Below are 15000 nucleotides of genomic sequence, written 5' to 3' on the forward strand. Positions count from 1 at the left end.
AGTTTGAAAACTGTAAACAACTTCGCTCTGGCACGCTTGCTTTGTTCCAAAATCGTCTTGACCGTCGATATGGTGTTCCTTCTCCTTGCAGTACGAATGGGAAGATCTTGAAAGAGCCAATGCCCTGACAACACATCTTCGTCTTCCATTAAAAACCAAGATAAGGTTGAATAAGCAAGGTTTATCTCCAAACAAGCTACCAAATATTTGCTAGTACCATCGGGTAAAGCATGTTTTCATCCGCCATATTTGATTTCGAAAGGACTCAAAGCCTGAGTACAGGATGACGTCATCGTTTTCATTTCGATACGTTTTCGACTGTCCACACACAAATGCTGATTAGAAATGGCAACGACCGTTTACGAGAGGAAAATGCGCGTTGCCGCCACCTTGAATAACTGTTAGGAGTTACAGCTTCCCTAACGCAGAACAACATGGCAACGGTATCACGCATCAGCTACTTACATTACTTTCCTCCGGAATGGAGATTCCCTTAAAATTCATTGCCAGTTTAGTTGATAGGCTATAAAAATTTGGTTTTATCAACGGAGTTGATAATGTAAATTGGCAACCGTACGAAATCGCTCTGACGAAGGGCTAACGCTCGAGACGTCAGCTTTTAGAATCTCTGTACGGTGGCCAAAACCAAATTTTTGTATACTACTTCCCCACCGACGCAGCACCACAGTTTCTTTAGAAACTACCCCCTTCATTCATTAGTTGATAGGCTGCATGCTTACGTACAGGATCCCCTCTCCTAATAGCTTTGCCGTCAGGACCAATGGGTGGAGCAGGGAAGGTCAGCCAATCGACCAATTCACAGAAGTCTTTGGACCAATCAGCACTCCAGACGCTAACACGGCGATCAGCACTCGCAGCTAGCCACAACAGTGGGGAGGGTAAAGAATACTTTTGATCCTGATAAGACAACGGGAGGTGATTGACATTTGTTAACCGAGAAAAGCTCTTATTCAACCATTAATAACAGAGAAAAAAACAAAGGGAACGTTTCATATGACTGTGCCGTCATCAGATACAGATTATCATTAATTTATAAAAAAAAAATTCGCTCATTACACTTGAAACAGTGATTACGTATTGGCCCCTCAAGGTAATTTTGAGCGTCCTGTAGTCCGGCTTTCTTTCCGACTTATTTCTCTTTTTTCCTCTTTTTATTCACCTGTAAATCGGTGGGTACAAAGCAAATAAACTTGTGCGACATCTGCAGTAGCCATGAGTCATCATTTAGACTGTACATCTGTTCATTTAAAGTAAAGGTTGTATTCTTAAGGAAATGCGTGGCACCAAGCATGTTATTGATTTAGAAAGTTGTTAATTTTTAGCCGAAAGCTGCGACAAGCGAAACAGATATGGATGATGCCACTCACCTTGACAAAGGAGACGTGAATGCACGTGATTGGAGCGCCTCTGTGGTCATTCAATAACCTGACTGTAAGTCCTGTAGAGGGACTGCTAATTGCCAGCAAACCATCTTCGGATCCACTAATTATTACTCTTCCTGTAAAGAAGGCAACATACTTTGTTCCGTCCTCGTCAATCTTAATAGAAAATCGATTCACTTCACTTAAAGAAAGGCCTTCAGGAAGCACTGGGAAAAGGTCACAAAGTGTCAGTGATATTTTCAGATAATGTAAGCAGGGGTTTCCATAACTTCTGAAATAGCCGTCCATGATAGCCCATTGAAGTCGGCAGTTTGACAAGTTTATGATAGCATTTTTAGTGAAAATCAAGGCAAACTAGCCGGCGGTGTGAGGCAAAGCAGGCGGCGGTATACCGCCGCTAACCGGCTTCTATTGAAACCCCCGTACAGTAAAGCGACGAAAATGAAAACTCGAAATAGGAAAATAATCTAACATATGTCTCCAAAGTAACGAGATTTCGGCGCTTTATTTTGATTGAAATGTTTGTATCACATAGTATCATGAAATAGGAACCAAACAGGCTTGATAACAAACCGGCCAGATCTAGAACCAGGAAAATTATAATTCTCTGCCGGAGAAACATAATGAGAGAAACTTTCAAAGCTACTCAAAGCCTTTCTCATGAAAATTTCTTTCCAGTGACAGAAACCAAATGCAAAACCCCTTGTGGCCTGGCAGCGTTTCCCTGGTGACCCTGTAGCTTCCACACGCGGTATGTGATTGGAGAACGAAACAACAGATGATACAACAGAAACAATGCACCTATCCCTGATAACAAAAGAAGCGGCAGGTCATGGGACCAATCAAAAAAGGGTAGAAATTGGTTTACAAAAATTGTTATTGTTATTCAAATGTACCAAACAACGGGAACAAAAGACTCTTCGTTCCGACAGCCAAAAACGATGCTCTGGTCGGCAGGCACATTAAATGACAATACGTTACGTCAACGATATCTTTGCCATAGCAGTCTGGAATAGGTACAGGATTACTGTTTCCCCACGGTTACTGCCGGCTGCATGAATTTCCTTTGTGTTACGACTAGCTCAATTTATAGCCATTGACTGATGTGATCGGATAAAGAGATCGCCTTGGTTTTTTGATTAAATAACAACAGTCAATTGACAGAAAACTCCGACGAGTTTGATGCTACTCTGGTTCCTTCTGAATGTAGCTTTGCATCACCCCTGATAAAGACACTAGAGAATGTTAGCATCCTCAACGAGTGCGACTTCGAGCACGAGTTCCGAAAATTTGATTACTGCGCATCTGTACTGCGCAGCCCTGCGTACTCAACTCGTCCGGGCAAGTTGGTCTGCCACTAAAAGTTGTAGCAGTAAGTACGAGTTTGTCAAAAGGAAAATGCGTTTGATTCAGAACTATTTTTTTAGTTTAAAGCTGTAATTATAATATAATACTCGTAGTCGTAGTACTAAACAGGAGTGTCCTAATGTAGGGCCTTCGAATTGTAACTTTTTTTAGCAACATTCAAATTTCTTCAAACCAGAATAGCATCAAACTATGTCCGATTGTCAACCTGGTCCGGGTTGCTCGAAGCATGGTTCGTGCTAACCAGCGTTAAATACCTGGAAACCTATAGGTTGAGCTGCTGGAATTGCGTAGTGGTGAGAGCATTCGCCTCCCACCAATGTGGCCCGGGTTCGATTCCCGGTCCCGGCGTCATATGTGGGTTGAGTTTGTTGGTTCTCTACTCTGCACCGAGAGGTTTTTCTCCGGGTACTCCGGTTTTCCCCTCTCCTCAAAAACCAACATTTGACTTTCAGTGTCCCCAATTGGTTCTCCAGCGCTAGAACGACTAGACACTTAAAGTTCCTTCCCTTGCCTTCCCTTTCGTAACTAACAGTTAGCGCTAACCAGGCTTCGAGCAACCGGCCCCAGGTTGCACTGTGAATCTTAACTAATAAAAGAAAGCTATTTCCATAAGCTCATAATTTTATGTTATTACCATCAGCTGAGAACGATATAGCGGTGATAGAAGCGCTATGGGGCTGCATCTTCATGATCATCTCGACTTTGCCAAGATCAAATATTCTAATGGTTCCGTCACTGTAGCCAGCCACACAGTGCGATGGTTGAATCACAGTTTCGGGGGGTGTAGGGTGTGGGTGGACAGTGGCCACTGTCTGTCCCTCATTTGTAATTGACTTTGTAGGAGTAGCTTCCGGCACAGGGCAAAAGGACACGCAGTTGCAGGTCTAGAAAAATAAATCAAATAACCGACGAAGCTCGATACTCTTGCTATCTGGATTTCGGACTTTTGTACTCAGATCCCGACTTTCGATGAATTTTAATTAATATGGAAATCAAGTGGGACTTGTTTTCATTGAAGGGTTGACAAATTGAACTAACCCGGTGTTACTTCCTGCAGTTTAGTGGTCACTACGAACGATCAAATATTTGAGCCCACGAAGCGTATATTCAAACACAGGCAGTCAATCATTTCTCCGTTGTATATGGAACTCTGCTCCGGACGAGCGATGGACTATGGTAAAGGAATTCACCTTTGTATGAATGTTATCAAAGTAAATGTGTTTTCATAAAGAAATAGAGTTAAGGTATCAATAAGCTATGTTATTTTATAATTGGACTTCATGTCTTAAGCCGTTTGGTTCAAACGAAGTTCACACAACGCAAATGCAAGGAATTTAACTAAGATACGCAATAGTTGTAGTCAAGATCTTTTTTCTTTTTTCAAGATGAAACACCAGGATGAAGTCCTCTGAGTTTCAACTTCGATATTGGTGGCATGGAACAAGTATTTTTATCTCGCGGGTTAACCGGTTCACATATTTATCGAGAGCAAATGCAAAAAACTACATTGTCTTACGCTACGCTAGTTCATCAATGCGATTGCATTTCAAAAATGTCGGCTGACATGTTCTTGCTCTTAACGCCGACCATGGTAGAAATGAATGAATCCTTTTACTTGGCTGGCTACCCAGTTCAAAATGAATGGAATGCAAAGGCAAAGACATTAATTGTCTTATGCTGAATGTGTTCATCCAGTACCTCCTTTTCCGTATACTGTGTGGACAGGACTTAAAATATTTTTCTTTGATTTTTGATTTGGGCAAAGTATCCTATCACTACCTGTCCAAGAACTTGAAACTGTAAATGCTCTAAGTTGTCTCCACTCCAAAGATGCAAAATGCCATCAGCACTACAAGTTGCAAAATACTGATCATCAGGACCACTGAAAGTCAGGTCATTAATCTGCGTACAGGAAAGAAAACAAGTTAGTTGAATACACTGAGGAACTTTTCCGGCAAACAATTCTTGGTTTTCATATGACGTCACGACCGCCATGTTGGTGCCCCCAAACAAAAGAAACGGCGGCCATGTTGGTGTCCCGACCCAATCCTCCGGGAATCGAATTCTATTATTATCCAAACGTTTTCTTTTGTTTTCATTAAAAAACATGTCTGTTGATCACGTGAGTGAAAAACAAGAATTGATTGGCTATAATAAGCGAAGATAGGCTAAAATTATCACCGCCAACCTCAACTTCCTCCTTAACTTCTTCCTCCTTCTCGTCGTTATCATCATCATCAACAGCCGCCGTAGCAGCAGCAGCAGCAGCGGAACCACCACACCACCACCCACGGTATGTTTAGGTTGACATGCCTTCTTTTCATTTGCGAGCATCGGCACCTGATTATATTCGCGGTATTTTCTTTCCCTTATCTTTTGGCCTTTTAACATTCACAGGAAGTCAGTGAACTTTCCGGACATTCTCACCTGTTGCGCATGTCCACTGACCAATCGTATGCTTGTTCTTTCATCCCAGTTGACATACCATAATGTGCCCGATGTGGTGCCAATTATACCCTGGCAAAAAAAAAGGCATCGTTGCGTTATTACGAAAAAGAGACAGCTGGACACACCGATAACGATCGCAGGTACTCACCGTTTCGAGTGCATCGTCAAATGCAGCTGAAATTATTGCTCCATCAAGTACCAACTCATCTTCCATCACAAGGCCATTATTGGACAACCTGAATGTTAATTAATGCATTGCTTCAAGCAGTGTTCCATTCAGTAAAAATCAGCAAAGTAATAACAATAAAGATAACTTTAAACTTTATGTGCTAATGAACTGGCCCCAGTTGTTCAAAAGGTGGATAACGCTATCCACCGGATAAATCAACTGACTATCCACTGGATAGCGCAATTGATTTCGCTATTACTTATCCACTAGATAGTGATTTATCCGGCGGATAGCGCTATCCATCGTTTGAACAACTGAGGCCTGGTTTTGATTGCGCATTGAACAAAACTACTACTATAGATTGATGGTCAGGGCAAAAATGCAAATTACTGAGACGGGTCCAGGTTTAGTCAAGGTGTCCTCCCAAAGCAAAATCTCGTCCCCAGAGTCCGCTTTTCTTTTGGTCAGCATCTGGCCACTTCCAACTTATGCGCGGTCGCAGTGAAGGTCCATTTTTGTAACCGTTGACAACCACTGTTGTTTCAAATTTCTGAGCGCGCGTAGACGAGCCAGAAGTCCGTGAATTGCGGACTTCCTGACTTGGAGGTGGCCAGAGTCCGTGTTGTTGGTGCTGACAAAAGAAAAGCAGACTTTGCAGACGAGATTGCCCAAACAGACCCTTCCTAAGGAAGATTTTGAAATCCAAACCACCCGAACCACCTCTGGAGCCGCCCTGAAGATTTCCTCGACCCTGTCGTTTTCGAAACTAGCCGCTTGATTTAGCGCACAAGAAATAATGGATAACACTAAACAGAAACTACAGTAAACTGTTGCGGGTATTTGGGGTGGGCCAGACCGAAGAAAATAAAGAAAGAGCTTCCGGTCACTTGTTGACGCGAACAGCTAAGTATTGCGAGTGTGGCTTTGGCGCGAGCTCAGCTGACTCACTGTTCGTAAGGAAAACCGTTTCGAGCCTCCCTAAACAGGCATTTGACAGTTACTCCAAAACAGAACAAAACCGTCGCAATTGGTGTTGGTTTAGAAACGCCTCCTTTTCCTTTATTTTCCACGAATTTTCTGTTGATTGTAAATAGTATCTTAAAGGGTAAAAGTGCTTCGATATTACAATTTCCTTCGCAATTTTCAGTTCCATGCTTTATCGATAGCTATTACGTGTTCCGCGAGTTTAGAAAACTGTAGAGCGCACGTATTTTGACAACGCCTTACTTTTATTCACGTACGCATCATCATAAAATTGTGCACTCAAAGTATATTCAGCTATTATTGTTCAGCGATCGAAGAATCTGCTACTTGCTATCTATCAATGGATATCCTATCATTTGGTGTGAGTCTTCGACCGAAGTAAGTTTTTATCTTTTCATACTAGATAGTTTAGTACTGCACGATTTGTTACGTGACAAAGCATTCTTAATGATTTACTGCGCATTATGTTGATTATAGTCTTAGTTCTTTTTAATTGTTATGCTATTGCTATTGCACTTATAAGTTACAATTTACTAAGGTTCTATTGAAATTCAGTTATCACCAAGTTATCATGTAGCATGTCGAATTACTAGCTTAGTTTAATACGTTCTAAATCGATTGTACACCGAATTATCGTTTTTAAGTTAGAATCCATCACCATCACCACTACTTGTCTACCACCGCTACTACTGCTGCTACTTTTACTACTTATCGCTACAAATCTACTTGAACTACTAGTACAATTATCGTCGATTCTACAAGCTGTCGTTACTTTGTAACTCAAGCAACTGAGATTTTGAACTTTGATTAAACCTGGTGTACATCACATCTATCAATGGAGTTCGACTTGCCCATTACCTCACACCACGTGAGCTACCCCTGTAATAGTCCCTTTCACGGTTAGGTTTTCTCATTTGCATTACAATATAATCTAGCATGTATGTGAGGCAATTTCGGGCTATTTTGCAGTTTTCACTCGAAATTGCCTCGCATCCACGTTAGATTACATTGTAATGCAAATAAGAAAAACTAACCGTGAAAAGGGCTATTGTTGAATATCACCGGAATATTTCGCAACCTCTAGAATCTTAGCATTTACAATCAGGACTTAATTACCTGGCCGCAGTCTCACCAGGTAGTCTCATTTCACTCACTCCTACCACAGACCACAGACGCAGATTTCCTGATGCACTACCCACCAACAGTGTACCACCATGGCCTATTATCACATCTGTAAAGCATTGCAATAAAATAAGTATAAAGTATCGTATATCAGAGACCATATGACTGCTATTATTGGCCAATGGCAGTAAACCGTATTCCGTCCGCAATACAACCGTCTTGACTTTACGCTGTGCTTTCACACTCGATTAAGTTACCAAGAGCTTTAAGAAATGATTTTATGAATTTTAAGCCAAAGATCGGGCCAACCGATTGAAAGAATGCTAACAGTCTAGGTTTTTGGAATCTTAGCTCAAATCGTACCTATTTCCGTGGTGTCGCCTTCCCAGTGAATAAAACACTTGTTCTGTCTTGTATCCCATGCTGACAGCATACCTACAAGGAAATGCCTCGGACACCTCAAGTGATCTTATACGGTACATTTCAAGATGAAAAAGACGCTAGTATTCAAATAGAGCTCTGCGCAAATCCACCTCACGTTACCTTGGCTTAGTTCCCAATGGGTCAGTTCTCTTTGAATTATTGATGATGATGATGACCATGATCCTGATAATACAGAATTCACATGGTGCATTCCGACGCACTACCAGTGCGCTCTACGATACTTTCGGGGGGGATTTTGATAGATTATCCTTTTTTTTCTGGGCCTGTATACAGAGCCATTGTAAAAGTTGCGTCCTGATTCAACTACTTGTTCGCAGCTACTACTAGTATTCTTGTATAAACTCCATAGTTCCCTTGCGAGGACGTTGATGGAATCATTACCAGCTAGCTGTCTTACCTGTGCTCGTGCCAGCGTACATGACGCTATCACCCGCATACCACAAAGAAGTAAAAGCATTGTACTCATCTCTCTGTAAAACAAGTACTTCATTAAGAATCAAAAAGTCTCCCTCTTTTGACCATAAAAACAATTCAAATGAATATGGAAAGTGATTGCCTCAGTTTTTGATACCTACATACTTAGTTGACCACACCCCATAGGCGCTTTTCAGGGCCAATGAAACACAATCATCAAAACGACAGAACAACAACAACAATCCCAACTGGCCGGAGGCAAACAAGTTGGCTACTTGCAAGTGCGGCCGAGAGGGTAAACCAGGGACTACCAGGATCAAATTCGACTGGAGCTCATAAGTGGAGAGCAGGGATAGTGCAGTGGTGATTGCACTCCACCAATGTGTCCCGGGGGTCGCTTCCGGACTCGTGGCCATATGTGGGTAAAGTTTGTTGTTGAACTGTTGCTTCGTTATGTAACTCTGCTCCGAGAGGTTTTTCTCCGGGTTCTCCGGCTTTCCCCTCTCCTCAAAAACCATCATTTCTTAATTCCAATTCGATCGGATCGAGGGTCACATTGAAAACTACTGGGCCACCAGTAAAATATGTTGGCCTCGTTATTAATAAATAAAGTTATTATTATTGTTGTTGTTATTGTTATTGTTGTTATTATTATGATTATGATTATGATTATTAGATGTCAAGATGTCTAGATGTCAAGGCAAGCGCCCTAACCACTGGGCCTCACTGCCCCATAAATTGCGGGGAATCGAATCCCGGTCTCCCGAATGACGGGTGGGGATACTAGAATTGGCTTTCAAAATGTCGTGCCACATCTTCAGAAGTAAAGATAAACAAATATTATATTTGCTGGTAGGCGTTTTCTCGCGTTGTTTTTTTTTGCGGCAGCTGTATGTATTTGATTGCCTGCGTCTAAATTGATCGGCTAATTTCTTTTTTGTTCTAAGAACTCGACTAAAAACCGCTCTTGATACAATTTACAACAACTGTTTGACACAGGCGTAATACAATCTAGTTGTTTACTTTCCAACGGTAGTACAAAATTTAACACAATTCTTAAAGAAGTCAACAACTTTACCGTAATTCTAATTAGATTTATTTTATTTGTATTCTGATAACACACAAGCCGCTAAAACGCGTACACAACATGGCATAAACAGTATTCATGCAATGGCAAAGGAACCAGCAATTTTAAGACTTCAAGACTTCAAAAAGGATCTAAAAAACATCTTTGTGTGTCACAAGTAATGCTCAACACCATTGATGATGATGAACTTTAAGTGTCAAGTCTTCCAACACTGCGCTAATTGCGGCACTAATTGGTGACACAGAAATCAAGTCAAAATTGGTTTTTGAGGAGAGGGGAAAACCGGAATACCCGGAGAAAAGCCTCTCGGAGTAGAGAAGTGAACCAAAAAAACTCAATCCACATATGACGCCGAGTTTGGGAATCGGACCAGGGCCACAATAGTGGGAGGCGACTGCTCTCTGGAATTGTGAAACATTTCATTTCTTTCGCGTTTTCTCTCGCACGTAACTTAGCTGACCACATCTTCAGAAAATTGATACATCGAACGTGGACTAAGCACTTCCCTGTTAGTATTTCTACTTCTCAAACCGCCGCGACACAAATCTTACCATCTTCTTTGATTGCACAAGTTCGTCTGGAACCTCCGGTTCATGAACCTGTTAAAAATAAGATAAGCAACATGTTAATGGAATCAAAGATAGCAGAAAACTGAAAAAAGCAAGGCGCAACGGGTGTTATCATACATCTCATCATACATCTTTATCTACCCTCGGATTTTTAGAGTAGCTTGGTGTAGCTAATATCTCCGAGCATTTACCCTCCCAACCATGATACAACACAGAAGACAGACCACAACACCGGGAACTACATGCCCTACTCTTTGCGACAAGTGTGCGGGTTCTTTTACGTCCCACAGGATTATGAACATTGAAGGGTTGTGAGACGGGACCTCCGGCTTATCGTCCTTATCCGAGAAGACTAGAGAGTCTAACCATTTGCAGATGTAATTACAAAGGCAGCACTTTCTCCTCAGTTATTTAAAGACCCTGAGTGTTGGTCCGGCCGGAGTTGAACTCACGACCTCCCGCGTGACAGCCCGGTGCTCAACCAACTGAGCCACCGGTGCGCGTTGAAAACAAACGAACACATTCCAGTAAACAGGTGACCCACATGAAACCATGAATTTGAAATAATCTGTTTTTACTAGTGTATGGATGTCAATTAATAAGAAAACCAACATCTATTTTATAATCTGGGGGTCGCGCAACTCCTTGCCTTTTTCGGGGATTACAATTCCCTCCGTGTATCTTACGAAGAAAGAGGTTTTTTTTGTCGTCAAACTCCACAGTCACTTTGCTTTTTGTTATCTTGAAAACATCTTATAAAAACAAGCTTATTGCCAGTTCCATAAATAGCCTTTCGGGCCCGGGAAGTCTTCGGGACTATCAAAAACCGGGGCCCTGAATGTTGTGAGACGAGCGGTGGATTCTTATTCTAGTCGAGTCTAAATGTGTCCAGCTTTCACTGTTTTTTTCTATGGGTACAGAGAGTATAGTACGGTACATGTGTACTAAAAACTTCAATGTGTCCAAACTGCTTCGTTGGTACAAAAACCTCACAATTGTAGATTGAATCTTACATTTAGCGTAAGTTTTCCACCGGTCTCATCAAGCAACCAAAACAAGACAGATCCCTCTTGACCCACGGATGTAAACTCGCTGGCAGTGTAAGGATCCCACATGATGTCATGAACAGGCTGTCTGGAGTAAGACGCAGCGAGAATGATCATGTCCCTCGTACACCATACCACAATTGAACAATCCCTGTAGTCGCCGACAGACACCAGAAATCTGTCATCTCGGGCATATGCAAGGCACACTATTTCATTCTCATGGTGGTGAAGGACCTAAAAAACAATCCACCAAAAAGAGGAAATTTCTTTCTCGAGAACTTTTACAGCAGCGTTTGTACACTTGGTTTTTCAAACCAAATTTGTTTTGGATGTGTCCAGGATTGTTTGGTAACAAGACGAACGCTAGCTAGTGCCATGCTCGAAGTTACTTTTTAAGCTTCTCTTCAACTCAACGTTTAAGCGTGAGGCTCCAGCACTTGGACCACAATTGTGGTCTCATTCACAAAGAAGCCCTTCAAGCTAATCCTGCCAAGCCGACCACATGCTGGAAAGGTCAGACCGCAACACCGGGAACACTGTCCCCTACTCTTTTCGAATAGTGTGTGGGATCTTTAACGTCCCACAGAGTTAACGAACAAGGGTTGTGAGACGGGACCTCCGGCTTATCGTACTTATCCGAGAAGACTTGAAAGTCTAACCATTTGCAGATATAGTTACCAAGGCATATTTCAGTTACTTAAAGAGCCTGAGTGTTAGTCCGGCCGGAGTTGAACTCACGACCTCCCACGTGACAGCCCGGTGCTCAACCAACTGAGCCACCGGTGCGTGGTTTAAAATCGGGTATTGGAATATTCCCCTTGAAGTGTCTCGAGTAGACATAAACTGTAACCCTTAGGCCCTAACATACGTACAACAACCTCACTATTACTCTTAAGCCTGTTGTTAAAGTTTGGACTTCGTGTCGGGTGCATTTTATGCTTCTGTAAGCTTGGAAAGTACAGAATATTTCAGGGCGTTTCAAGAACTTTCGAGGACCAAACCTTCTTGCAAATACCACTTTGTATATTCCACAAGCAGATTTGACTGCCACCATTATCAGAGGGCCCCGATGCCGACGCCAATATAAGGCCATCATGCTGTAGTGCCAAGGTAGAGATCTCCTCTGTGTGACCCATGAGATGCCGCTGAGTACCTGAATGCAGATCCTCTATTACCACAATGCAACCACTGGTGTATGCAAAGAGGCCTGAAATCGCAGAAAAGAAAAGGAACAAAGACATAAGCGTTTTATTGTCAGGGGCATTACGAGACTTAAACTCTTTCGTTTTTTAGCTTAGGAAGGAAAATGACAGTGGTCCTTTCTTATTGCTACGAAGAGGTTTGCCCAATTGCAATCTTTGTCTCCGCTAATCAGGAATCAGGGCAGTTTATAATGGTAAATACTTAACTTCAAGTTGGAGTCTGCTGCTCAACACCTGAGCTTACGTTCCAAATTATATTTGAATTCAAGGCTTTTTTAATCACTTTCAAAAACATGGAACCAGTTCTTTCGGATTCAGACAGAAGTCTACTACAAGTTTCGGAAGACACAGCTAACGTGGGGAAGGTGAAATCATAAGGGGTTTAGAAATGACCATGGCTTCGGTAAAAATAACAACGGCACGAAACAACATTATTGGTCAAACGATAAATAATCATGCTGTACGAGAGGAACGCAATTTAGAACACTTCTTTGACGTCCACAGCAAAAAGCTCGCACCAACTTTCTTTAAATGACCAACTTTTAAGGTTTCGACGAAAGCGTGAACATACAACAGTCTCTCTCATTCTCTTTCTTTACTATAATCATTAAAATGTTGTCAGTCGCCCATGATTGGTCAAATTCCCTATTACAACTCCTTTAGCGACGAACAGGCAAAGCATTTTCAAAAAATTGTCTTCATTGTAGTTAATAACAGATATCGCAACCAAACACTTGTGTACATGCAGCAATGCAGAATTGTTATGCGAGGGCAAAGGTCAGATTGCCAATTTACGAGATTTATGGACAATGGGGAGGCATGACAGTACAGCACGGTTTGGAGTACGAACCCAGAACCCCTTAAAGAAATAAGTAAGTGGCGATATCTAAAGATATGTCAAAAAGTAATGTGGTGAGGTTCTGACAATGCCAACGGGACCAAACTCATTATCACTGAAACGCCCGACACGCATTTGTTATTTTAATTTACATCTTTAGGGACGAAAGTTCCCCTTCCAGTCCAAAAATGCCGCCCGAAGGTATTCTGTCTTTCCACCCCAACCCCACTTAGTGTTGCTCAACAAAGCTTCGGCACTGAAAATTGTTCGTTGTTGTTGAAATGGGTTTAACTACCATAAATCCTCTATTAAGCCCCCCCCCCCCCCCGAGAGGTTATTTATTTCAGGAACTTTTAAGAGGGGCCTTAATAGAGAGGGGGGTTTATTTAATTTAGGGAAACGCATTACCGGTAACAAGAAAAAAAAAACAGACTAGAGTTACGGTTTCCTTCTTTTGAGTGATACAAGGTATTTGCAACATTGTTATTCACTTTGCGGGACCAAATCTGAACTTCCACCATAAAAACCATACACCATACCGGATCAATCAACATGAAGTGTTACTGACGTTAATAACTAATACAGTCTATCATTTAGCGCTTTATTTATGAAGGATAAGGTTGGAGGGAAAGGGGGGGGGGGGTGGGTGGCTTAATAACTTTCTTCCTGTGAAAAGGATGGGGGAGGGGCTTAATAGAGGCGTGTTCTGAGTACGTTTCTAAACTGTTTTGACCTAGATTAGGGATCCATCACAACTTACAGTTGTTGATATTAACTCTCTGCAAAGTTCAAATGAATTCAGTCTCTGGAGCGGATTCAGAAACAACAAAATTTCCGGCCAACTTTGAATGTGGCTCTTTTTCAGTCGCCTGCGCATCAGCAGGCCGATGATAATGATGATGATGAAGCATCTTTTTAACTTTGCAAAGAGTTTTGTCTAAGACTGCTTATCACTTTCCAGTAATAGGAATTGGGGGTCAACGACTTTGTTTTTGATATCCAGCATTTAAAAACAAAATATAGGGTGTCTTTAGATGGATCTTTTGTTGACATAGAGACATATTACGGCACATTAATGAGTGCACCTTGTTAAGAAATTATTGGTCTTTCCTGTGGTACCATAACTTTGCTTTAACGTGAGACAGTTGGGTAAATTCAATCCTTCCAAATATAGTTCAGTTTGTTGAAATTGTTCAAGTTGGTCTGAGCCTCCTTGAGTCAGCTTTGAGGTGGCATAGATCTCCTTATTACCTGTGTCAAATTTCCAAACCATGTTTTTTCTTCCATTTCCATTGTATCCAAGAACAGATTTAAGCTGGAGTCCTGCCTGGTTAGGCGGAGCTGTGTATCTCCGTTCAGGTAGGGTGGAGACCTCTTTGCGTCGCTTGTAATGCTTCGTGGCCACTGGCGGTTGGAGAAGGTCTGTTTTCTGAAGTTTAGCTTCAGCAGCATTGGGAATATTGAAATTTAACCGCCTTGCGGGTGATTTAGTCTTGGTGGGAGAGGTCTGGAAGAGAACAACATCAATTACAAAGTAGTAATACAATTAATAATTATCCCTAAAAGGTCAATTCCCACAAAATAACCACTTGTATCAACAGTTGTACCGCCAAGCGGTCGGCTCATTTATTTAATCAAGTGAAGCTATGATCTTCCCAGTTATGAGCGCAATTTTTGCAATTGCGTAGGGAAGCCTGAAAAATTCAGGACTTCAACGGGGTTTGAACCCGTGACCTCGCGATTCCGGTGCGACGCTCTAACCAACTGAGCTATGAAGCCACTGACGTTGGGAGTTGGTCCTTTGTGGGTTCTAATGGTCCCGTGAGGAATGAATCAATGATGAAATGGTATATGAAATGAATCATATATGAACTGCGGATATGAAATCAAGTGAAGCTATGATCTT

At 41.9% G+C, this 15000-nt stretch overlaps 1 protein-coding gene across 2 annotated transcripts in view; it reads right to left on the reverse strand.

Moving 5' to 3' along the window:
* The window catches only part of LOC137970225 (WD repeat-containing protein 90-like), a 55088-nt gene that overhangs the window by 5412 nt on the left and 34676 nt on the right, over positions 1-15000 (reverse strand). For both annotated transcript variants that reach the window (XM_068816748.1, XM_068816747.1), the window contains exons 23-35: positions 14346-14601; positions 12056-12261; positions 11022-11288; positions 9991-10038; positions 8336-8408; positions 7858-7929; positions 7489-7603; positions 5368-5455; positions 5199-5288; positions 4551-4673; positions 3406-3655; positions 1389-1519; positions 745-918 (exon numbers count right to left, since the gene is read on the reverse strand). In XM_068816748.1, coding sequence (XP_068672849.1) covers positions 745-918; positions 1389-1519; positions 3406-3655; positions 4551-4673; positions 5199-5288; positions 5368-5455; positions 7489-7603; positions 7858-7929; positions 8336-8408; positions 9991-10038; positions 11022-11288; positions 12056-12261; positions 14346-14601 — 1893 coding nt within the window. The remainder of the gene's footprint in view (positions 1-744; positions 919-1388; positions 1520-3405; positions 3656-4550; positions 4674-5198; positions 5289-5367; positions 5456-7488; positions 7604-7857; positions 7930-8335; positions 8409-9990; positions 10039-11021; positions 11289-12055; positions 12262-14345; positions 14602-15000) is intronic.

The sequence above is a fragment of the Montipora foliosa genome, chromosome 9, assembly GCF_036669935.1.
Source record: "Montipora foliosa isolate CH-2021 chromosome 9, ASM3666993v2, whole genome shotgun sequence".
Lineage (NCBI taxonomy): Eukaryota > Metazoa > Cnidaria > Anthozoa > Scleractinia > Acroporidae > Montipora > Montipora foliosa.